General features: G+C 40.7%; 1 protein-coding gene across 1 annotated transcript in view; it reads left to right on the top strand.

Annotated features, from left to right (window-relative positions):
- Positions 1-26617, top strand: part of VDR (vitamin D receptor) — a 99973-nt gene that overhangs the window by 20521 nt on the left and 52835 nt on the right. The window contains exon 2 of the mRNA XM_069972224.1: positions 26099-26249. Coding sequence (XP_069828325.1) covers positions 26101-26249 — 149 coding nt within the window. The 5' untranslated portion in view covers positions 26099-26100. The remainder of the gene's footprint in view (positions 1-26098; positions 26250-26617) is intronic.

The following is a 26617-nucleotide window of genomic DNA, read 5'->3' as shown; positions in this document are numbered from 1 at the left end:
GCTATGCTTTTCTTATTCTGGATAACTCCTTTAAGAAAAAAAATTGGAGCTGTCTATATGTATATATTTAGCTTTATTACTTATGTTGCTTGTCTGAACTTTCATTGTATTCCTCATGATCCACTAGGCTTTTTTTTGTTTGCTTCACAGCATGTTTTATGGAAAAATAAAGAGTGTCATTACAAACTACAAATGTTATGGCAAAATAAAGACCTTTTATATAGGCCTGTAGAGAAAAATAAAAAGTTCTATGGCTTTTTAAACATGAGAAAAACAGAAAAGTGCAAAAAGCAAAAATTGGGGCTGTGTCATATAGGGGTTAATGATCAGAGCCAGATACTGAAACTTATGCTTTGTATCAAATCTATTTTCTCATTGTAAGTTAGGGTGCCTTTACATGATCCACAGCAAATTTGCAGCGAATCCATGTACTGTGAAGGTCTATGGGGGTTACATATCCACAGCGGCATTTTCATTCCACTGCGTAAATGTAAGCCGGCCCCTTTAACCACCCGCAGCCCCGGCCCGGCACATACATTACCTGGTCGGCGCCGCGGCTGCAGTGAAGCTCCCCATCAGCCAATCAGTGCTGACGTGCACTGATGGGCTGATGAGGAGAGAGGGGAGCTGGGGGCCTCACACACAGCCTGCAGGATGCGGGGGGTTAAAGGGGCTGGGTCACATACAGGCAGCGGAATGAAAATTCCGCTGCGTGTATGTGACCCATTCAGCTTCTCCTGAGATGGCTGTAACCAAAGGTGACAGGGTAAAACAAAGAAGGCACGGTAAATTTTCATGAATGCTTGCATGTTAGAAATAGATTTATTTTTACATAAAGCATTGGTTTAAGGTGCATTTACACGTAACGATTATCGTGCAAATTTGCACGATAACGATCAAATTCGAACGATAATCGTACGTGTAAACGCAGCGAACGATCAAACGACGAACGAGAAATCGTTCATTTTGATCTTTCAACATGTTAACAAATCGTCCGCAAAAAATTCGCAGATCGTTCCATGTGAACAGTCGTTCGCCGATTTAACCAATGTGTGAGATAGACTTAAGGATCGCAAAACGAATTTTCCGTACGATATCGTACCGTATAAGCGCTGATCGTTTTGAAAACAAAAATCGTTACTCCGACATCGTTAATCGTACGATCGGGCCAATTATCGTTTTGTGTAAACGCACAATTAGACTCCTTAATCTTTCGGTGACTCTCTATAAATTGTATCCATAGAGGATGGTAGATAACAGGTATTTTTTAGATCTTCAGGAATGTTTTATTGGCTTATTTGCCTGCCAAAGAGTAATGTTTTCTTGTGTTCTGTTGACTGAAGCATGTATGGCATATTTGCAGTGTTCTAAACTTTGCACTTTGTTCATATAAGAAAAAAAGAACCAGTGTTTTTCCTATCTTGTGTGTTTATATCCTTGATATATCAAGGTGTAACACTCCAAGTAAAATAAGAGCGTGAACAGAGCTTTTCAGTGTTTATAATCCACTTTTGGTTTTGGTTGCAAAATACTGAGCAAAAACAGTGTGGGAACATAGCCTTAGGGGCCTATTCCACAAGAGCGATAATCTGCTGAATCGGCCCGTTTCGGCCAATTTTCGCTCTGTGGAATAGAGAGAATGATCAGCCGATGATCGTGTCATCGGCTGATCGTTCATTTAGGTTCAGACCTAAAATCGTCGTTCGCCACCAGTGCATCGTTACGGTTGAATAGCGGTGCGCGGCGGCCACCAATGATTTCAGCAGAACCATACATTACCTGTCTGAGCGCTGACCACCGCGGCTAGTGATTGGCTGAGTGGTCTGTCAGTTCAGACAGCCCCGCTCCGAAGCTGCTGCGGCTCGCGGGAGCGGAAGAAGACGACCTGCGCCTGGACGGGTAATGTATGGAGCAAGGGCTGCAAGGACATCGGTAATGATGTCCCTGCAGCCCTTGTTTCATGATCATCGGGGCCATGGAATAGGCCCAGTAAACAAGCGCCGATCTAGCAGATCGGCGCTCGTTTACATTGTTGATCGGGTCCTGCTCGTCCAGTGGAATAGGACCCTGAGGATGTATTCCAATCTGTACTAACATAATGTAGGTAAACTTGTAGGGCTCGTCAAGATAAATCCTTTTGCAAATACATTAATTTAGCAGACTTGCCTCCCTTTTCTAATATGCCCTCTCTTTACCTCCAATTTTTGTCTACGTTGCTGACCACCAATACAGTGGTCTGTCAATAGGCATATTTATATGTATTACACAGTATATATACACTATGGGAGAGATTTATCAAACATGGTGTAAAGTGAAACTGGCTCAATTGCCCCTAGCAACCAATCAGATTCCACCTTTCATTTTCCAAAGAGTCTGTGGAATGAAAAGGAGAATCTGATTGGTTGCTAGAGGCAACTGAGCCAGTTTCACTTTTGAAAGTGATAAATTTCCTATATATCACTGCACATACACCCACCAGCCAGACCACTGCTTTTAGAGCAGAGTGGTGGTCAGTAACTAAGATAATGAACTGTCAACAAGGGGAGAGGAAAAAGCAGCATATTAATGCTAAATTAATATACAGTGGTGCCTTGGATTACGAGCATAATTCGTTCTGGGACCATGCTTGTAATCCAAATCCACTCTTAAACCAAAGCAAATTTTCCCATAAGAAATCATTGATATTCAAACAATTGGTTGCACACCCCAAAAATAATGATTTATTATTCTGAATAACATGTAAAATAGATAAAAAAAAAAACATTCAGAAACATCAGAATATGTGATATTATAAGTTACTGTACAGTAATGGAGAGGATGGGAAACACAAGGGCTGACAGAGACTGCAGGGAGCATGAAGAAATTAGCAGGGAAGATGTGGGCACATACATGCAGCACTCTCTGTCCGGGAGAGAGGGGTTACAGCTATGGAGATAACCTCCACAGTCCTGTCCCCTGATGTGAGCCCTAGCCTGAAGTGGATCTGCTATGATTTGGAAGGTGAGGGAGTCTTTCTGGGTCAGAGTACAGGGCTGTAGACCCCGCTATGCAGACCATGTCCCTCCTCCACTCGCGCTCCCACCCAGTACAGGGAGCTCTTAAACCAAAGCAATGCTCTTAAACCAAGTCATAATTTTGAAAAACTGAGCTCTTAAACCAAAACGCTCTTAAACCAAGGTACCACTGTATTTCCAAAAGAAATTAATTTGATGGATACTTAAAGTTTAACTATGTTATTTGAGATGGGAATACCCATTTAAGTTTAGAAGTCAATAGTTTGAGTTTATTGTAATCTTATGTAAAGTATCTGTTTAAAAAATCAATGGTAAAATAATAAATATCTGAGCTAAACGGATTGTGTTGTAGAAGAATGTTTCCTCCATAATAAAACCCATCCATGTTTTCAGGTCATGGTGTACTGGTAAACTAGGGAACAGATAATCGCTTTTCCTCATATCAATCCATCTACTTACATTGCTGACATTCATCAGCAGCAAATGGATCATTCTGACTATGAAATATGAAATATGATTCATGTTTCGTTTTGTTTTCTTTACCACTCCAGGCACCACTAGGTAAAGTTTGGCTGAAGACTTTGAGCTAGGAAACGGTATATTAGCACATAAGTCCATTGCACATGATGCTTCAGGGACATGTCATTTATAGTATGTAGGAGAGGTCGATGTCTGTTGCAGGTTACTTATGTGCTGCAGCAATCTCTCTAACCCTTTAAGAACCCATGACATAAATGTACGTCATGGTGCTCCTAGGGGATTACAGAGACCCACTGTGTACCATGCTGTTCCCGGGTGCTATCATCAGCGGATCCCTCTCGGATGACCTCTCGGATCCCTATAAACTTTTTTTTTTTTTTTTTTTTTTTTTTTTCACTATTTTAATAGGCATTTTTCTACTTAGCAGGTAATCAGAATGATGTTTTGCAGTACTGGGGCACATCCATAAACTAAAGCTACAGCCCAGTCATATTTGGAATCAGTGGTCGTCCTTGTGGTTGAAACCCAACCAATTATAAAGTGATGGCATACTTTTGCATTGTGCCATTACGTTACAAATAGAAGTAAGGCTGGGTTTACAGTACTTTTTTTTTTTTTTTTTTTTCATCTGCAAAAAACGGATGGAGAAACAGGCTAAAAAAAAAAGGATCAAAACGCATCCTTTTTTAAAAATTTGTCGACCACTTTGTGTATGCTTTTTTTTTTTTTTTTAAACTGATGAACACAAATGCATCTGTTTTTCCATACTTTTTTTGCAAAAACAGATGAAAAAAAATTGAAGGAAGAAAGTTGTGTGAACCCAGCATAAGGGTTTTCTATATTTGTACATCTACTTGTACCTTACCAATAAAACGTATGGCTAGCAGTTTTGACTAGCACTAGCGCACCCTTTACTTTCCTTTGCTCTGCTTTTCCCCCTATATAAGCAAGCTACACAGGGCGGGCATTGAGGTAAAACATGTTAAACATGGAAGGGCCAGATCACACTGAGGAATCGGCTCTGAATCAGTGAGGAAAGTGTTCTTGCGGAATTCTGCACGGAATCTGCAAAGAAAGTGTTCCGCCCGTAATCGCCTCTGGCAGAATTCTGCGCAGATTAATTTTTCATTTGATCAAATGCATTCATTGTTTTCAATTCTGCGAGTATTCCGCGCTGAAAAATTGGAGCAGAAACTCTATGCTCAATTCATTTGAATAGGATTCCGCCAGCGGAATCCGCCAGAACAATTGACTGGTCAATTCTTCTGGCAGAAAACGGTTCCGCCGTAGAAAATTCAGCACAGAAATTCTGCTGTGTGAACTGCAGAGTGCAATTTCCATTGAACTCAATGGAATTTAACTCTGCACTAGATTTTCAGACGAAATTTTTAGAGAGTAATCCGCGCTGAAATTCAGTGCTCATTCCTCAGTGTGAACTGGCCCTAACTGTATAACTAGGGCTGAACATGTTATACATCAATTCACGCTTTTTGTGAATTATAAGGTAAAGTATTTAGAGTGTTTATACAGTATGTCTCTAGTAGACCGATATAACTTGACACTATTAATATATACAGCATATCCAGGACAGTGTTTTAAAAATATCTCCAACTGAAGTATGCCTTATTGTGTACAGCTTTGTAACATGTACACAGTTATCTGCTCTCATCTATTCATAGGACTCCTAAGGGTACAAACACACACGGCTTATACGCTGCGTATTTACTGCTGCGATACGCAGCAGATACGCAGCAGATACGCAGCAGATTAGACCTAATAAATGAACACAGTATCAAATCTGCTGCGTATCTGCTGCGTATCTGCTGTGTGTGTTTGTACCCTTAGGGAGCGGCAACTATATAGAAGGGCTAAAGCCCCTATTACATGGGGCGACAAGAGGGAGGAGCAAGCAAGTGCTGACCTGTCAGGTCAGCACTCGCTTTCTCCTCGTTCCCCACCCGCTGATGCCGCTATTGCACACGTCGGCGGTGAGCAGGTAAGAGCCAGGGGAGGTGCGGGGGGCTGCCCGTGTGATCTCTAGATTGTCCGGGCAGCCCATAGAAGATAGCGGTGGTCTGCTGCCGCCGCTCCTGTTGCACAGGGCGATGGCAGCATATCGCTGCTATCCTGATCGTTTATTTTTCAACATGTTGAAAGACAACGATCAGCCGACATCGTGCATGTCAGCTGATTGTTGTCTTCTATTACACAAGACAATTCAGCACACACATCAGCCTATACAGTTTTACACATCAGTTTTCTTTCACACTGATCTATATAGAATGGACAGAATTTCACATCCAGGGTACCACTGTTGCCTGGAAAGCAATGAGGACCTCTTTCATGTAATGTGGACCTGTCCCAAAGTATTAGTTTTCTAGGACAAAGCATCCTCCAGTTTGTTATACTGCTAAGGTATGTTTTTTGGGACTTCTACAGGAAGGAGATTAATTTCACCATCAGTGGGTGTTTTGAGGAGCTCTTTTTTTTTTTTTTTTGGTAGAGATGGAGTGAACAACTCAGACACAGTTTTCTGTGTCTTTAGCAGGCTCAGAAATGGGGGCAGGAGACACAAAGGGTTATGAAATGTATGGAATCAGTTGGTAGGAGGGGAGGACGTGATTTAGCATGTATTTTTGTAGAGTTAAATACCCCTTCAGGTTTTTTTCTCTAGCCTTCTAAGGTTTATTACTAGTGATGACCTTACACCTTGTATTATAATGTAATTTTTTTTTTTTTTGCGCCCACTAGACTCTTGATATGAAGTTGATAGGAAGCCATCCGTGTCACAGTGAAAAATGTAGCTAATACATCTCTAATGTTTGAAAGGGGGATTTATAACAATAATGGCTGCCATGTGATTTTATTTCCCATAATTTCATTGCACACATAATTTCTAGCAATTGTTTGTTCCTTCTGTTCTAGAATACTGACATGTAACAGGCAGTATCCCTTTAATTTTTGAAATGCTGCTTCTTATATCTATTTTTCCATATACGTTTTCATTGGTTTATTTTTTCTGCCTGCATCTTGCTATCCTTTGTAGTTCAAGGATGTCCTGCTAGAATGGCCTGGAAAATTAAAGAACGTGCGCACCAAAACCATTGTCAAGACTGTTCATTTGATAAATGTAGCCACAGAAGCCACTCCGTCTCCCCCTCTTTTTCGAGACGGCTGACATAAACCGTTTCCCTGCCGCTGGCTGTTTCTGCACTGTGCAAATGCAGGAGAGTTAATCTAAGGTAGTTACTTGTGATGACCTCTCAGCCTCACAGACAGCAGAAACAGGCCACCAGGGGTACTGTTTACATGAGCTGTCTCGGTAGAGATGGAGTGAACAACTCAGACACAGTTTTCTGTGTCTTTAGCAGGCTCAGAAATGGGGGCAGGAGACACAAAGGGTTATGACATGTATGGAATCAGTTGGTAGGAGGGGGGGGGGACGTGATTTAGCATGTATTTTTGTAGAGTTAAATACCCCTTCAGGTTTTTTTCTCTAGCCTTCTAAGGTTTATTACTAGTGATGACCTTACACCTTTTATTTTAATGTAATATATATATATATATATTTGTGTGTGTTTTGTGAAACTAGAAAATACATTTTTTGTGGAATGACATTGAAGAAAAACAACAAACCATAACTGTACAAACTTGTGAGGTGATTACCACTGTATGGTAAAACTGACATTTGAACATAATTCTATGAATTGGTACAATTACAAAATTTATTTTTAGTCTGTGGATCTGTGCGGGGGATTGTTTTTAACACTACAATCTGTAGTATTTACTAGTACCATTGTTAGAGTAAATGGAACCTTTTGATTTCTATTAATTTTTCTGGAATTGAACTGTGAAAATTGAAGCTATATTGCACCAGCTTCAAAAGGCCTCAAGTTGCCATGAGAACTGGTGAGCACCTCACAATTGCATTGCTGGGGTGCCCATTTGAACTCTGACATGCAGGGCACCTCTTAAATAAGTGACTAGATGCTGCAGCAACAGCATCTAGATAAATGCCAGTCATTAGTGGTAAGTGGTGGCTCATAATTCCAAGCCTACCCCATACATTCCCACCCCACCCATGATGTACATGCATGTCCTGGGTCAGGAAATGTAGCTCTTTCCAATTTGACATGGTGCTCAGTGTTGCCACTGCTGTCCAAGTCAATAATTCAGTGTAAGAGTTTTAGTGTTTCTTAGGGTCCTGCCATAATGTTAGCGCCATAAAGTATATTTTCTTACCTCTTGGTAAGGAGAGTGTCAGAAGGAAAAAAAAAAAAGCTACTTTATTCCCAGGGATGGTCCCCAAGTAAGTTGCCATGTCTACAGAAGGTTGTGAAGGTAACTGATGGAAACTCCACCCAAAGCTGTTGGGCGTTGTTCTCCTTTAAATTGATGTTATCAATAAGCACACACTATTATTACAATGGGTGGTGTATTCGTGCTTCATGCCAATTGGGCAGTTCTACCAATGTTAACAAGTGACTGTAAATATATTTGTAGATGGTATGCCATATTCCAGTATAGTGTAGAATAAACCAGATCTTTATCATTTTGTTTGTATAGTAACTATGGTAAAACGCTGTAATTTCCTATATACAAAAGTGGTAGAAAAGAAATATCCACTTAGCTACTAAATAGCGGGCCTAGGACATCACGTCTCATGTCCTGTCTTAGTCCAGGAAGTGACCAGGCACCAGAGTCTGGAGCAGCAGTAGAGCTGGGGAGGTAAGTTGATGTAATGCCGCATTCACACGTTCTGTGTTCTGCACGGAACAGGGACATGGAATCCCTGTAACGGACTCGCGTGGCGCTGTCATTACAGTGCGGCGCATATGCATACAGTTCCCCCGCTCCCAGAATCTTATCACAGATGCTGCCTGGGCAAGGGGTGTGGGTGGGGGGAGCCCGTTACAGGCATTCCACTTCTGTGTTCCGTGCAGAACATGGAACATGTGAATGCGGCTTTATTTTTTTCACCCGCTCCCACCCCCAGCAATTTTGCAAAAAGGGGTCTTGGCTTTTAGCCTATGTTAATGCTTGCTGTGGATTTAATATTACCTATACAAATCAGTAGGCAAATCAAAGCGGGCCGTGGACCCTTGGCACCCTTTTACATGAGCCGACACCGCTGCAATAGTGAAAACCAATCAGTGAGATTGCCGCTTGTTTGCATAGCTTCTACAAGGCTAAATCAATTGTGAGTGGGTGATCAATGCTGACTGTATGGTTTGTGTCATCAAACTCTGCCACACATTCCTGTTTACAATGATAATGATATGAATGACCACACAAAAGATACGATCAGCCGATGAACAAGAGAGCTCTTATTCTTCGTCTGAATGCTAGCCCTTTCATGGACCAATTATTGTAAATAAGTGTTCCTGCGAACTTGTGTGATCTTTTCTTAAATACTGTTTTCAGGCTGCTGGAGTTCTCTTCATCACTATGATGATGATTAATACCCCGTTACATATAAAATAGAGAGGTGATTTATATTGTTTTTAGGGTGTGTAAAAGGCTGTGTGCCAACCCCTCTGGCCCCTGGTAATCGCCGTCATTTGTGCTTGTAAAGCTTATTTTCCATCTACATCACCCCTTTCATGTATCATCAAGTTTTTACTATTTTTACCTTCCTAACTACATGTACTTTTTATTGCCTGCTTTTGGCCATCCAGTATGTACAGTGAGTTTAAGTCACTATTGGAAGAGTATACCTATGCAATAACTCTTGTGACCTTTGCTGTTGCCTGTTACAATCGTTCATACATAAAAGTACATTTAGGCTATGTTCACACACAGTAAAATAAAAGGAAAATATGACCATAATTTGGTGGAAAAAATACAGCCCTATTTTCAATGTAATAATGCATTCTATTGAAGCTATTAAGAAATGGCCCGTCACACAGTTTAGAATAATCGCCGTAATTGATTACGAACATGATCATTATTTACAATCTGCTTTTGGGAAAAAAGACCACTTTTTTTTTCTCACCTGTTTACTTCACTTAAAATTACAGCTGCAAATTTGGTATTTTACTGTGTGTGAACAGAGCCTTAAAAGGAATCTGTAAGCTGTAATTCACAGTCCAAACTGCTGATAAGGTTAGATAGCTGAAAAATGTGTTAACTCTTTGGTACAAATAGTCAAAGAGGCTTTTCGAAGCTCTTGATCTGCTGCAAACTATAATGCCTCCCCTCTTAACCTCTTACCTGCTTGATTCACACCTGGAGGCTAGGTATGGGAGCGGGAAGTGAGGAGTTGTTACAGCGTGCTGTACTTCAAGAGTTTGGAAATGGTTCTTTGACTGTTTGTACCAGAGAATAAAAGCATTTTTCTTTTGGAAGCACAGATTGATATGACAGGTATCATGTGTCCCCTTGTCCTAACATCTATCTAACAGTTGTCAGCAGTTTGGATTGTGGATTGCAGTTGACATATATTCACCTAAAAGAGAATTTACACTCAAAATGTAGAAATGACAAGATATTAGTCAGGGGGCATTCCCATTTTATGTAAAAACCACAAAACCTACGAACGGGTAAGCTGTGTAGTGGAATGTATTACCACCCGGCATTATGTATCAATATGATGCGGGGAGCTGGAAAAGTGCAATAAATTAAAAAACAGAGGTGACATCAATACAAGATGGCTGTGTATCCTGATGGCACCTCTTGTATATATTTAATCACCAATAGACACTGAGTAGATAGTGATTACTTTGAGCAGAATTTAGAGGAAACGCCACTACAGACCCACTGCTCCTGTACTGCAGTTATCCCCATAATGACCCTCCTTGTTTTGTGTTCTAGCAATTGATCATTTTTAGAGGGTCAGTATTCACAGGCAAATCCTCAACTACATGTGTCTGGGTTTCAATGATGTAATCTTTGTGTTTGTTTTTCTTTGTTTGTTTTTGTTTTTTTAAATCTCACAAATTTATGTATTTATATACTTTTCAACGTGTTTGAATTTTCCGGAGAACGTTCAAGATTCTTATCTCACAGGTCAATGACTCAGCACATTTCCGCTTCTACTGCACACTCACTGTGATATTTGCAATGCATTTAGATATACCTGGAAAAGCACCTGCCAGAGGAAAAAATAAGTCGTAGGGATGTATTTTTATTTTGTAAATATTCATTGTACAGTGCAAATTTGTCATTGAAAAACTTCTATTGTCTGACGTTAACTGCGCATTTTTGTTCTGAACTTGAATTTATTTTCTGACGTGGCTTTTTTTTTTTTTTTTAAGCGACTATACCACCAGGCCCAGGCTGAAGCACTGGAGGCAGGCCGACCCACCCTTAGTGGGAGGAAACCCTAGCCTCTCTTATAGGGTTACATTGATTCTAATGGAGTCGCATCATAGAGGGGCTGCAGTTTCTTCCCCCTGGGGGTGGGTCGGCCTGCCTCCAGTGCTTCAGCCTAGGCCTGGTGGTACAGTCACTTTAAAGCATTCTTAATTTCATAATGCTGTATAAGGGTATGTTCACACTGAGTAAATGTGGCGGAATTCCACCTGCCTCAGTGTGCCATAACTTGTCTATAAAAGGGCTGCTCTCCGCACAAAGAATTGGCTTGTTGTATCGTGTCCATCGCAGCACCAGCAAAATAGTAGCCATTCAGTTTATGTCAGACAACATCTTTAACAGTTACAGAATTTACACATGGAGAATGTAACATAAAGTCAAAAGTCATAAAGTCAAAACTATGAATAAGGTAAATAATGGACAGGCACATAGGGATAGAGCGTTCTGCCTGCAGGGGGCTACAATATACATGGTAAGAGCTAGGGCTTTTCAGGTGTCCCATTGATTTCAATGTGAGCTTTACAGTCGAACTGCTCTGAAACATGATGTATATACCTGCTTTTTCAGTGCTGTTTTTGAAAAACTGAATAACCACATTCTTTTTTATTTTGAACATTAGTGTACAGTAACTCCTTCATTTCCGGGTTTAATTTTGAAATTTTTCCTCCTCGAATTCTAAAACCATAACTCTTGTACTTTTCTATATACAAAGCTATATGAGGGCAATGTTCCCACACAGTAGTTTTCCTCTGTTTTTTGCCACCAAAACCAGGAGTGGATTGAAAACACAGAAAGGCTTTGTTCTCACACTGTTGAAATTGAGTGGATGGCCATCATATAACAGCTGTTATTTCAAAACGACGTCTGTTGTTTTAAAATAACTGCAATAATTTGTCTTTAAATGTTGGCCATCCACTCAATTTCAACAGTGTGTAACCATTGGCTTTCTGTGTTTTCAATCCACTGCAGGTTTTGGTTGCAAAATACTGAGCAAAAATCCTGTGTGGGAACATAGCCTAAGGCTGTATTCACACGTTCAGTGATTTTTAAGGTCCATGGATGAAGTCCATTATCTACCTCTGTGATCTATGGTGAACCATCCATGATTGCATCCATTTTGCATCTGTCTCCGTGTTTTTCACTGATGTAAAATTACCCCAGTATGTGCTTCACTATTTGTAGTTACTATGTGTGACTGAGCTGAATGTGACTCTGTGTCACAGACCCCAATACCACCCACCCCCAACAGGCAGGCAGAGACCTGGCACCGCATCCCCACAGCCTGACCCCACCAATTTAGCAAACCTTGGGGGATTTTGTTCTTACAATACATCATGTAAGTTACAGTAAAAGTGACAGGTCTTCTGTATTCTGTGTGTAATGCCCAGTTTGTATAATATATATATATATATAATATTTTTTTTTGTATTTTTTTATATACATTAATATGCTTCAAATTCCTGTTTAACCTTTTTGATTTTTTTATTATGGTTTACATTTTTTTTTTTTATTTGAGTGTGTGTGATTATAACGTTTATTATGTTAGGGTTGTTTTATATTTTTCAAAACTTCTTTTTTTTTTTTGGTACATCGCAGCATTGAAAGGGTTAAATGACAGCCACTGGTGGGATCCCCAGTGTCAGTTATCAGCTCTGGGGGGTCTGCTACACATTAGTCGTCCACCCCCTGCTGTCTATAGAGCGGGCTCAGCTCCTCACCATTCATGTCAGCTGATGTATATAGCTGTATGACTGATGTGAAGGGGTAAAATTTGGTCTTGTTTGAACAGGTTCTTTGAGATGAATTTAAAATAATTAGTCTGCTAGGGTTCTAAAATAAAAAAAAAAAACACTATACTTATCTGCCTTTCCTGAGTCCAGCAAAGCCACTTTATTTGTCCCTATTTCTTTGTTTAATTTTTCTGGAGGATGTACTCTCCGCTTCGCTGGTATCGTTCCCTCCAGCCAATCACTGGTCTCTAGCCAATCACTGGTCTCAGCAAAAGGTCTTGATTGTGGATGAAAGCTGGATGTATTGTGGTAGACACTTCCAGAGTATGGGGATGCTCTGGAAAAATGTGTGAGGTACGAGCAAGGGGGGAGGACAAACTGTGGTTGTTGGAGGATCAAAGGTGCATGAGGGGCGTAGCAGGATATCAAGTTAGAGATATATGGAGGGGACAGTTAGTGGATGGCCTTGTACGTCATAGTCAACAATTTTAAAATTGATTTGTTGGGCAATGGGGAGCCAGTGAAGGGGAGAGGCAGAGTGAGAGGAAAGGTGAATTAGTCAGGCAGCAGAGTCATGGATAGACTGGAGGGGAACAAGGGCATTAGAAGGAAGGCCAGAGAAGAGGGTGTTGGAGTAGTCCAAGTTGGAGATAATGAGAGCATGTACCAGCAGTTTTGTTGAGCCAGGTTTGAGAAGAAAATGGATTTGGGAAATGTTTTTGAGGTGAAGACGGCAGGAGGTTGATGCAAAAGTGACCCCAAGGTTGGGGCATAGAATGCAGCCATTTATTGTGATTGAGAGATTAAACGGAGGGGTGGAGCAAGTTGTGAGAGAAAGCTAATTTGCATAGGTTTCCCCATGGGTCGTTGCCTTAAGGACTCATTAAGAACCAGTGAACCCCTTTCTTTCTCTCTCCAATCTGGAGCCTCCACAAAAGTGATGGAACCAGTTTTTAAATTGCAGATGCACAAGTTTGAACAGTGCCGTTGGTAAAACACAGACACAACGGCAAGTTGAGCAATATATAATAAAATGTCTAATGTACAGGAGTGTAGATTTTTGTGCCAGGAATGCTTTACGCCCTGGCTGGCTTTCTGCCAATTTATATGAATAAGCAATATTACCAAAGGATCACTTACTACCATTACCTTAGTCTTCCTGAAAATCAGAAATTATTATTATGTTGCAGCTGGGCTTTAAACAGCAGTTTTATCATGAAAGCTGCCTGACCAAAACTTCGGATTTTCTCCCACTGCCCTCATGATGTCTCTGTGGAACTGTTAGCAGTTTTAATTCCTTAAAGGGGAACTTCGGATAAGAAAAACTTGTTTTCTATTAAAAGTACATTAAAAGTTATATAGATGTGTCTATACAATATATTACTGTATCTGTACAGTTCTGCCACACTGGTAGCTGATAGAAATCCAGGAAGTGAAAAAAAAAATGGCCCCTGTGCTAATTCACATTGTCTCCTGCTCCTGCTGCTATCCCCCCCCAGGAGACAAATCTTCCATGCCTCTGTCTCACATTGTGTGTGTTTGCTGATGATGCAGACAGGGGGCAGGGCGTGATGTCACAGGAGGCTTGGTTGGATAACCCATTCACTGATAACTGATTCACCATCTCTAACCGGTCAGAAGCAGCTGCTGCACTAATTTTACTGATAATACTGATTTACTGTAATGGGGGGGGGGGGCTGTTATGATCACATGAGGAAAAGCATTGCATTCTGGGAAATGCCAAACCAGGAAGAACAGAAATACAAAACAGAGCAACCCCCCCAAACAAATGGATTTTTGGTAGTTTCAAAACTGGGATAGACAGGTAAGTAATGCGTCATGCTTCTGCAGAAGTTTCAATTTTTTAAACCTCTACCTGGAGTTCCCCTTTAAAACTTCAGACAGATTTCCTTTAATGGTAGCTTCACATATACCGGTTCAGAGTGAATTTTACTCTGCAAGTTCCCTGTACTGTTATCTTCTATGGCCCCTTCCCACTTCACCCAGCACTGCCAGGCTAATATATTACCTTGCCACACTCCCGCTTGCCTCTCAGGCTCCCGGCTTCCTGATTGGATGAGTGGGACACCAGGGAGCCAAAAAGGGCAAGCAGGAGCACGGCAAGGTAACGTATTAGCTAGGCAGTGCTAAGTTAAGTGGGAAGAGGCTTTACATACTCGCAGCAGAAGGAAAAATCTGCTGTGATTCTCTACGTGTTAAGCTACCCTTAGGGGAATGTTAAAGTGACTCTGTACCCACAATCTGACCCCCCAAACCACTTGTACCTTTTGGATAGCTGCTTTTAATCCAAGATCTGTCCTGGGGTCTGTTCGGCAGGTGATGCAGTTATTGTCCTAAAAAACAACTTTTAAACTTGCAGCCCCATGCCCAATGGGAGTTTCTGTGCCCTAACTTTGCACCACCCCTCCGTCCCTCCTCCCCACCCTTTTCATCATTAGGAATGCCACTGGAACATTTTCTCCTGTCTGAACATTGCACAGGTGCCTAAACGATCCAGCTGATGTGCCCTGCTGACACAGGTGAGGAATAGGAGACAATCTGCCTGGAGCATTCCTAATGATGAGGAGGGTGGGGAGGAGGGAAAGAGAGGGTGTGCCAGCCTAATACATACACAATCTAAGCCCTGGCCATTGTGCACGGGGCTGCCAGTTTAAAAGTTGTTTTTTAGGACAATAGCTGCATCACCTAGCGAATGGACCCCAGGAGAGATCTTGAATTAAAAGCAGCTATCCGAAGGTACAAGCGGTTTGGGGGGGATCAGATTGTGGGTACAGAGTCGCTTAAATCAAGGTAAAAGCTGTTTAATCAAATTCTAGAAATCCCCTCCAAAGGGTTCGTTTCACAAAGACAACCTCTCCATGTACCCTTTTAGGACATAGCCCTCATAGGTGTGTGTGTGGGGTCCCTGCTCTGGCACATTAATGTGGCCAAAGACAGGAATTGATTTTTTTTTTTAAATCTCGGTTTTTCCTTTATGACCTGTTCTGTTCATAGTCTGTTCCTGGCTTTGACTTAAAAAATCTGTCAGATAAATCTGTGTAAACACACCCTTACACATACAGCGGCCTCTGCAGGGGAAATATACAGCAGACAGTAATTCCCTTTTGGCAATGGCATTAAGTGGGGAAAAAAAAACTGTTCTGAGCTTAACAATATAAGACATTTTGTCTTTTGCATTGACATTAAAATGTAATTCTTGGCATGTGGTGTGTTCTGGGCCAGGTGTCTACTCCTGTCAATCATATTACACGTTGTTTTTTATTTTTCCGTTTGACCTTGAAACAGGCATTTCAGGAATAGTAACATTATTTCTTTGTGCTTTTCATGTTTTTTTTCTTTCTCTGTTTGCCTACATGAAAGAAGAGTTCAGTAAGAAAGAGAATTTTGCTTTCCTACTGTTTTATTTTCATCCACGAAACATAAAGTAGAATGCAATCATTTATCAATGCTCATTTATTCGTGTTTAACTAACCTTTAATCTACTTGTGTAGCTACTATTTAAGTGATGCCATATTAATAGTTATTTAAGGAAATAAATGAAGGGTTGTCCAAACATTACTCCATGTAATCTAGTAGGAGTATGATCTAGTAGGAGTATGATCAGGTTAACATGTGATATTTTCCTCGTTCAGCAAACTTATCCTACTGTATGTGGCTGTTGGGGAACTTTGATGATAACATGCATCACCAATGCATAGGATAATTGAAAGAAATTAGAGTGTTAGGAGGTGTGACCATTGGACCACGCTTTACCTCTGGTTCCATACAAAGTTGTCTCACTGCAGACCTGCTTGCCGCTGTTCATGGTTGGTTTATATCTCTTTAAGTTGAACTGGCTTTAGGTTCAGTACATTTTGGAAGCACCACCAGATTTATAAGACTACATAAATTAATGAAGATGCTGTCAGGATCAGCACTGAATGAGTAAAGCGCTCCAATATGATGTTGTTAATGAGAAATTGATTTGAGAAAGCTGTAAAGTTTTTTGTTTTTTTTTCACTTTCTGCAGAAATAACACACCACTGCTTGTTACAAAGTTCTTTTATGTTTGCTTCATTATATATTTTCCTATTTACCAAGGTGAATTTAAGATGAATCATTTACTTATCCTTGCAAACTCAGTTGAGTAAATACATTTGTTGTATCTTCTGAATCCCTTACTGCTTTGAAAACAGCAGTGTTCCTCAGTATCCTCCACTTCTTTTTTTTTTTTTTTTTTTCCCCTGGCCTAATTAATAATACAGTCAAAACATTGACCATCCTTTCATCAGGCTCCACCCTTTATTCATCTGTCAAGGCCGCCTATACACATTAGAAAAATGAGTAGAATGTCTTAATGTGCCCATAATCCTTCAGTAATCTTAAGTCCTCTCCGTATGCATTGCCTGCCCAAACGTTCCTGTATTCTCTACGCAGACGGGTGTAAGCCACAGCCAGACTGCCCTGGCATATCTTTAAAAAAAACACAGGGATTGGACAGTTAAAGGGTTTTCCAGCGCTAGAAAAATATGGCCACTTTCCCCCTACTGTTGTCTCCAGATTGGGTGGGGTTTTGAAACTCGGTTCCATTGAAGTAAATGGAGCTTAATTGCAAACTGCACCTGAACTGGAGACAACAGTAGGGGGAAAAGTGGCCATGTTTTTGTAGCGCCGGATAACCCCTTTAACATCCATCATGCCCAACTCCTGTCTCCTCCAATATCATCTGTTGGTGGAGACCCGGGAGGCCCGCAGTGGATTTGGCCAACATTAGTATTAAGTGTATGGGGATCACAGTGTGTATAGTGGCATCCCGAAAGAAGGTTTCCACTTATCAGATTTCTACTGCTGATTCTTTTTGTCTGGTTGCAGCTAAACCTTGATTTCTCTATTCAGAATGTATAAAAGCTCAGCGGAGCCAAATGTTTGTGTATAAGAAGAGTTTGTAGGACATCAGCCGAATGACCAGCTAAATTTACATCTATCTATGATAGACTTATCACATAAAAAAAAGTCATTTGTGTTTGGAATTTTTAGCTGATTGTTGGACAAAACATCTTTTTGGAAAATCTTTTCTTTAAGACCAATCTTTCTAGAAAGAGAGATCTCAAATTGTTCCAAGAAAAATTTGATAGAGATCATTCTTCCTGTGTCCTTTGTCATTGTTTAGGAGACAGTCATTTGGTCAACGGTTGTTCACCCATCAGCCTACCTCTGTCTAATACAGCAGATATGGCACGTGACCCACGGCTCAATTCATTTTCAGCGGAGCGACCGGAAAAAGCTACTGTCTCCGGAAGCTCCATAGAGAATGAATAGAGCTTTAGGAGAGAGCAGAGTACAGCACTCTGCTCTTTCTAGCGGCTCCATAGAGAGTGAATAGAGCTACAGGTTGTGCCATACCTGCGGCAGTATTCAAAACAAAGGAGCTGGGGGAAGCGATCTGGAGCTCACCGGGGGGAGGGTTGCGGGTATACGAAGGTCAGACCCCTTGCAGTCTCTTACTTGTCCCCTATTCTGTTGATAGGGGACAAGTTAGTTTTAAGTTATAACTTTCAAAATCTAAATCAACAGTTGCTGTGATATAAAGCAAGTTTGCAATTTACAATCTTTTTTTTTTTCTTTTTTGTTTTTATAATGCTTTAAAACAAAGCTGAACATACCAGAAATCCAGGTCCGGTCTCCTGAAGGCAGATTTTCTGACTTGTGCTCATTGAAAATCACAGACTAAACACAGGCATTCTGGCCAGTACAGAGAGTCACGGCTCAAAGTGTCCATAAATCACATGACTGCCTTCTCCCTGTGAGCTCTGAGATGGGCTGGGACACACAGGACTTACTGTTTTCTGACTGTTTCCTGTTTTTTTAAAAAAAAAACAGAAAACAGTAAGTGCCGTGTTTTTCATGATCACAAAAAAAATAAATATTGAATGTATTTGGCAAACTTGCTTTATATCACATCTACTGTTGATTTAGATTTTGAAAGTTATAACGACAGGGACACTTAAAGTGGAAAACTTCTTTAATGTGTATACAGAAAAAAGGACAAATTTGGTCAGCTCTCCTAGAACACTATTCACACTAGGCAGGAGCACGTTGCTATGGCTTAAATGGCAATGGCAAAATGCAGACCCATCATAGACTTGAAAATAGTTAAAAGCAGTCCCCCAACTGCTAAAGAAAAAATAAAAATATTTTAACTTTTTCATGTCTATTGTGGGTCTGCATCTTGCCATTGCGGTGAGCTGTTGCATTTTTCTGTGTCTTTAATGTGTATGTTCTGTTGCAGGGTGATCCAGTATGTTGCATGTGAGCTACAGAAAGCTGATCTGTTTGTATGGACTTTGTCAGCTCCCTGAACGCTCAACTGACTTATTGCTAGATAGAAGGGTGGGGTGTTTGCTGACACTGTAGAATGCCTAGAAAGAGCACAGTTCATATAGAAAGATAAAGAAAGCAAGGCCATTTTCCATGGCTCAAGGTAAACCTGCTTTCTATTTTTTACCTCTGGCAGAAAAACAACATAATCCAAGCAGTTGGCAAGTCACTACAGAGATCATAGATGAACGACTGACACCTGGAAGCTAAGGGTACCTTTACACAGAGATTCATCTGACAGATTTTTTAAGCCAAAGCCAGGAACAGACTATAAACAGGGAACAGGTCATAAAGGAAAGACTGAGATTTCTCCTCTTTCAAATCCATTCCTGGCTTTGGCTTCAAAAATCTGTCAGATATCTCTGTGTAAAGGAACCATAAGCCTCTAGGAGGGTCAGGTATGGGTGGGGGAGGGAGGAGGTGTTACAGCTTTCTGCCCTTCAGCCGCTCAGGAAAGCCTCTTTGACTCTTGCTATAAAATACAAGTATTTTTCGATGTTGTGAAAGTACAGCTGGACATATGAATAAACCATGTGTCACCTTAAAGAGGACCTGTCACCCCCTGTGCTGGGGTGACAGGCTCCCGACCCCCCGCTAGAGCACCTTATACGTACCTGATCGCGCCTAGTGAGACTAGTGAGTCCGATGCTCCGTCATTCTCTATGAGAGTTGGACTCATCTCAGGAGCGTGCGCGCCGGGCTTCGGGCGCTGAAATCTCTGTCACCCAACCGTCTCAAGAAGCGGGACCCGGCGCGATCAGGTATGTATAAGGTGCTCTAGCGGGGGGTCGGGAGCCTGTGACAGGTTCCCTTTAACATAACAGCTATCTAACAGTATGAGCAGTTTAAAGAGAATCTGTCATCTGCAATTCACGTTTTAAAGATCCTAATACAGCTACCTAACGGCAGATGCGTACTGGTGGGATTTGCTGTGGACATATCTGACAAGCCAAAACCCTATCATAAGAGTATACTGCTAAACTTGTTTTTCTTTTTGGGGAGAACATAGCGTTACAATGCACAGAGGCACCATGCAGAAGTACATGACTGTCCGTCACTTCAGGGTCTCCTCTGCTACATAAAACAGCAGTACTATAAAGCTTAATAAGCAAAAAAGTAATGCACCCCCAATATGTATGTGATCACAAAGAAAGGGTCTACACCTATTAATTGTCAACAGAGCATATTATCCGTATGTTTACATATCCTTACAAGAGACGTGTCTGCTCTCCAGCCCTCATAATAATATGCAGATCTCTCCCAGTCCATATGGTAAATGAATAGGTATGCAGGTCAGCTGTGACCATCATATGACTATTTACTAGTACGTATATGATGCATATGTAGGGAGGAACTTAAAAGGAAACACTAGTGATGTGAAAAAAAAATTGTTTATTTTGTATTGACTTCTGAATCACTATACTGGGCAGTATATGAGTGTGAACAGTGGCATTATTTAGTTTCTCTCCCCGTTTTGGATGATTGCCTGTAACACGGGATTGGCATTCACTATCGGTCATTATTATAAATGATGTGGAAAGGACAAGTTTATTATTCATTTATACTGGAAATCCCATTTAGATACAGACTGGACCATAAGGTAGCACACCGTGTAGAATTAATTGTTCTCGGATGAGGGAGAATGTTAACCCAGCATATAGCAATAAACTGAGGCTCTTTTAATACTCTAAAATACATGTGTATATATTCTGCATGGCATGGATTTATGATTTATAAGGAAATGTAACGGACAGTTAAATAACTAGTGTACAAATTTTACTGAGCCGCAAGTGCTGAGCCTGAGATGCTGTAGCCGCAAACAGGGCAGGTTTTCAGGGAACCACTAATCTAGATTATAATTAAAGGGATTTTCTTTAGATTGAAATTGCATCCTTCTGTACTTCTTTGTATATATCATTCACTTTATATACCACATCACATATCTCCCCTGTGCTATGTTGTGTCACATTCATTCCACAGACCTCTGTTATTTTGTGTTACCCACTGGTCAAAAGACAATGATGGTGGTAAAAATCCTAAAACAATTAGGCTAGGGCTAAATGGGGACATGTGTCCCATAACAGGAAATCGCATTTACTCAAGAAGAGAATAGTGCCACTTGTCTGCATTTTGTTGTCACACAATAATATTATAATTGTGATTTAGATGTTTAAAACATAAGCCAAAGGCTAGAGAAGTCACAAGCAAGTAGCAGTATTTATCAGTCGTGTATGAGTTGCATTCTGCAACCAGATCAAACACCATGCAATGGTGTGTGATCTTTGTGTTGTGTGACGAATTCACTGTGCAGCCCTGGCCTTATCCTTCTATTGGAGCTTTTATTTTTTTCTCCACATATCTATACTTGGGGGGGTGGCGGGATGAATTATTTATATATATTATATATAATGTATGTATGTATTTATTTATTTATTTTTAACATTAAAGCTCTAAAATAGAGATGAGCGAGTAGTGAAATATTCGACTTTGGATAATTCAAACGAATATTCGATCCCATTATGGTCTATGGGAAAAAAATTCTTGCCACTTGGAAATCCAAATTTGACCATTTGGAGGTCACCAAGTACCCATGAAACCTCCCTAAACGATGCCAACACCTCCGGAATGACACTGTGACATCAGGGGGAGCATGCCTGGGTTCACCCAACACCCCAAAATTGCAGTATAATGCCACTCTCCACAGTTGCGTATGAAAAATATTTGCGAACGCTTTACAAATGTTTACGGCAATGTTAACACATTTCCTTCGTATTTCTTGTGCAGCGTTACATACATTATTCCAATGTGCGTCCATAGAGCGTCACATTATTTGCGCGTATCACGCATCATGCTGTACGAACGTTACTGGAACAGTATGTATGACGTGCCTTTTACTAGGCTACTGGAACAATATGTATCACGTGCCTTTTACTTGGCAACTGGCACAATAGGTATCACTTGCCTTTTACTGGGCAACTGGCACAATATGTATAACGTTTACGTGCCCTTAGTGGGCTAAACCAGGGACACTGTAAGTCTCTTGTACACACAGGGTACTGGAATGAATACAGCTGCTGATGCTGCTGCTGTTATATCATCTATGTCTTAGCACTGAGAAGTGCTTTGGATTCAATGATGACTTTTTCGCTGGATATTAGCCCTGAAAAGGACTTTTAGGTTCAGTAGTAATCCTGCCTAACCAAAACGCTACTAAAACCTATCTCTCCCTGCTCCAAGATCTCTTCCTGGCTAGGTTAAAAGCGCATTTGCGGTTGAGAGGTGGAAGTCAATTTATTAAATATTCGAGGTCATGTGGTTCAGCCATCCAATGAGGGTAGACGCCGTTTTCACGTTGCGTGCGTACTCCCAGTGTCCTTCACAGCCTCCCTTCATGGTGATTGGATTAAAAAAAGCGCCAACTGCGATGGGAGGGCTTTCAAATGTTTCCCGCGTATTCGTCGCACTACTTGATTCAATTTGAATCTTTTAAATACCGCAATATTCGATCGAATACCATCTCGATGGAACCGTATTCGCTCATCTCTACTCTCAACACTTGGCTGATTTTGCATGCTGAGTGCTTTTCTAGCTGGAAGTAGAAGAATAGTAGAATTATGAACGGATGGTTTTCATGGCGTATTTTTGGCTTTGCACAAGGCTGGTATCAAGGTTGGTTGTCATGCTGCTTGAATGAATGAAAGAACCAACATAATCAATAGAAGACCATTATGTCTCGAGTCCAGGTTTAGTAGTGAATGTGTTACCTTGATTTTATTTGTTATTTTTTGCTGATTCGAAAAGCCCTCATACTGCTAACCTGAATAAAGAAGTAAAGGATCTCTGAATGTATCAGTGAAAAAAGACCCAAAATAGCCATCATATTAAGAAGTCAAAGAAAGGGCATGTCTCAACGAGATTTACTTATTTTAATTGATTACAGCCAGATAATAAAACATGGTGTGTGTGGTGTTGTTTTTTTTTTTTTTTTAAATCTGTGTCTATTTTCTAATTGTATTTTTTATTTTAGTACGTTATATGGGCAGACCTCTTGCCTTACAGCAAGCCTCATGGACATAGGGCCGTATTAGACAGCCTGACATTTCCCTATAAGAGAGTGCCGATTTGCTAGTTCTGGTCTCGATAATCATATCGTAGCATGAGGGCTACATGGGCATTGTTAGTGATATCTGCGCAGCCCTTGCTTTTTACCTGAAAAATTATAAAGATTATACTTGCCTATTCTATCCTGTTGTCCTGCAGCCTTTTGCCTGTGTTCCGCCACTGTCAAGTTTCAAGGTTCATTGTGTATGCCCCAATTTTTACAGTAGAAATCTTTTAATATGCATTATTAAAACAAAGTTTTTAGTACATAGTTTTGACCTTTTAGTTCTGAACAAACCTGGATTACTTGCACATGAGGGTTGTCTGGTATCATGTACATGTCTTGTTAAATAGAACAGAACATGAATTATACTTTCTGGGTGTTACACGCCAAGTGGGATGACTGTCTAACAGCCTATTTCCATGTCCAACATCAGTTGAGGTAGAAAAGAGAGTAGCTGGACAGAGCACATCGCTACACCGACATCAGATTGTTTACACAGTAATCGTATTGATAGTATGGATTTTTTTCTTCCATTAACAGTTTGAATGAAGCTCATCAAGTATTTGCGTATCCTGTATAGTTACAACGTTCACATCTCTTGATTTGGCTTTGTTTTATTTAGTATTTTGGGATAATTAAGTGATAAGCAGATTCATTTTTATCAGGATGAAATAAAGGGATTATGTATCTGTCGTTGCCAAACCTTCTCCAATATTATCAAGCCCACCAAAAAATACTACATCGTCCCATAGGACAAAAAATAAGATGCTCAAAAATTTGTCACAACAGTAGAAAAAGCACCAAAAGTATAACACATAAGCCACAATAATAATTTTTAAAGAAAATATTTCACAGGATTTTATTAAAGATAAGAAGAACTATTTTTTTTTTTTTTTTTACAACAAATATATAATAACAACATGACTGTGTAAGGATATGGAGGCAACACCAAACAACAACAGTATGGAAGGAGACACTGCACGGTTCAGAAGTAAAAAGTATACAGAACACACATTGACCAGCAAAATTAATATATATCAAAGTGCTATATGCTCTGTGCAATAAGAAGTTGTTTCAATGGCAAAGTGTGTGCGTGCACAATGAACCGTATGTCCACAAATCCATCAAAGGTATAAATAGAACAAGTGTATGAAAAGTAATCTAGGTATATAATCCCAGTAAAGTGCAAATGCAAAAATGTACAAGGGGAATCCCTAGATGTTGTTATGAGAAACAAAGATGGCCTCCTGACTAAGGCCGTGAAAAAACGTGCGTTCATTTGACAGATCTGCACGGACTCTCTGATCTTATACTTGTTTGTCCATCTCCATCTTTATTTCTCAAAAACATATATGTTGTATGTTTAACAGCATCTAGGGATTCTCCCTGTACATTTTTGCATTTGCACTTTGTCATTGAAACTTCTTCTTATTGCACAGAGCACATAGCACTTTGATATATAGTAATTTTGCTGGTCAATGTGTGTGCTGTATACATTTTACTTCGGAACTGTGCAGTGTCTCCTTCCATACTGTTGTTGTTTGTCTTTAGAGATGCGCGAACCTCGAGCATGCTTGAGTCCATCCGAATCCAGTCATTCGCCATTTGATTAGCGGTGGCTGCTGAAGTTGGATAAAGCCCTAAGGCTATGTGGAAAACATGGATATAGTCATTGGCTGTATCCATGTTTTCCAGACAACCTTAGAGCTTTATCCAACTTCAGCAACCACCGCTAATCAAATGCTGAATGATCAGGTTCGGATGAACTCGAGCATGCTTGAGGTTCGCTCATCTCTATCTGTCTTGCCTCCATATCCTTACACAATAATTTTTTAATGATATATTTGTTGTTAAAAAAAAATAGTTGTTCTTATCGCTAATAAAATCGTGTGAAATATTTTCTTTAAAAATTATTTTTGTGGCTCATGTGTTATACTTTAGGTGCTTTTTCCAATATTATCAAGCAGCACTAGTAATCAGATGTCACACCCTGCTTGGGTTTATCTCTGCCTCTAATGGTCCTTTTACATGGAATGATACTATTTACAGCGACATATGCAAGTTTAGAAAATGGCATATGCACTGGAGTGGGGTACATTCACAGAGCCACAACTCTTCTTTGACCCTTCATTACAGATAGCAAGCATGGTTTCTGCTACATGGATAGCTAAACCAAGGTACCATGTCCACTAGGGCACTGTCTGCAACTCTGGTCGAGTGTGAGTGCTGATAGATTCTCTTTAAAGTGACACTGTCACCCCCTTTGTGCATTCTGACATCTCTACACAGGTGTAAAGGGTAAATTTAGCGTTTTTCATACCTTATTTCACATCATACGTCATGGTGCTTGTTCAAGTAAAAAATGATCTTTTATCAACTGCAGATTGTAATAAGTGGGCCTGGCCTCGCAGCATTGGCACCACTTAACCCCGCCCACAGCGGGCACCATTGGCCCCGCCCCCTTGACGCCCATTGGTTGGCCGACGTAAAGGGAGTGGAGTCTAGACCTTTCGGCCAGCCTGTTTCAATGGCCGGCGAGGGGGCGGGACCAACTGTGGCGTTGTGGGTGGGGCTCAGTGGCGCTAATGCCGTGAGGCCCCGCCCACTTAACACAATCTGCAGTTGATAAAAGATGACTTTTTACTTGAACAAGCACCATGATGTATGATATAAAATAAGGTATGAAAACCGCTAAATTTACCCTTTACACCTGTGTAGAGATGTCAGAAGGCAAAAAGGAGGTGACAGTGTCACTTTAGGCTTTAAAGGTTACCTATCATTTTGAGCGGACAGCAGGATACATTGCAAAAATCCTGCTGTTGGGCTGTCTATTTGGGCGTGCACAAGAGTTCTTCTGGCTTAGCCTCTCACTGCATTGTAAGTTGTATGGAGTCAAAGGCTCATCCGGAAGAATTCCATCTTGCATCCCGATGGACAGCGCACTGGCAGGATTTCTGCAGCATATCCTGCCATCCGCTCCAAATGATAGGTACCCTTAAATGGTGTTTTCTTATAGGTGATTGCTCAGTTTCACTTGTTGTTCATAGTAAGTGACATATTACTTTTATTTGTTTTAGCCATGGAGTACCGACAAGCAAGTGCATCCTTCTCTGATTCTGACATGGAATTTGATAAAAATGTACCCCGAATATGTGGAGTCTGCGGGGACAAAGCAACTGGTTTCCACTTTAATGCCATGACATGTGAGGGCTGCAAAGGATTTTTCAGGTAAGTTACTGATTTATTCCCCTCAATAAAATGAAGATAAGGGAGGAGGTGCTGGCCAACCCCTGAACCGGACACAGTGTGAAGACCTGTACAACATAATATTTGGGGGTGGCTCCATGCTGGTACAGATTTGCTTTAAAACAATTGACTTTAGGATAGTGGATAGAACCAGATCGGGAATTATTTTTTTCTTTTGAGCCTGGAAACTATGGGGGAGATTTATCAAACATGGGGTAAAGTGAAACTGGCTCAGTTGCCCCTAGCAACCAATCAGATTCCACCTTTCATTCCTCACAGACTCTTTTTGTAAAATGAAAAGTAGAATCTGATTGGTTGCTAGGGGCAACTGAGCCAGTTTTACTTTACAC

Source organism: Dendropsophus ebraccatus, chromosome 5 (assembly GCF_027789765.1).
Source record: "Dendropsophus ebraccatus isolate aDenEbr1 chromosome 5, aDenEbr1.pat, whole genome shotgun sequence".
Classification (NCBI taxonomy): Eukaryota; Metazoa; Chordata; class Amphibia; order Anura; family Hylidae; genus Dendropsophus; species Dendropsophus ebraccatus.
The sequence above is the reverse complement of the archived record's forward strand: the minus strand, read 5'-3'. Positions and strand labels throughout refer to the sequence as shown.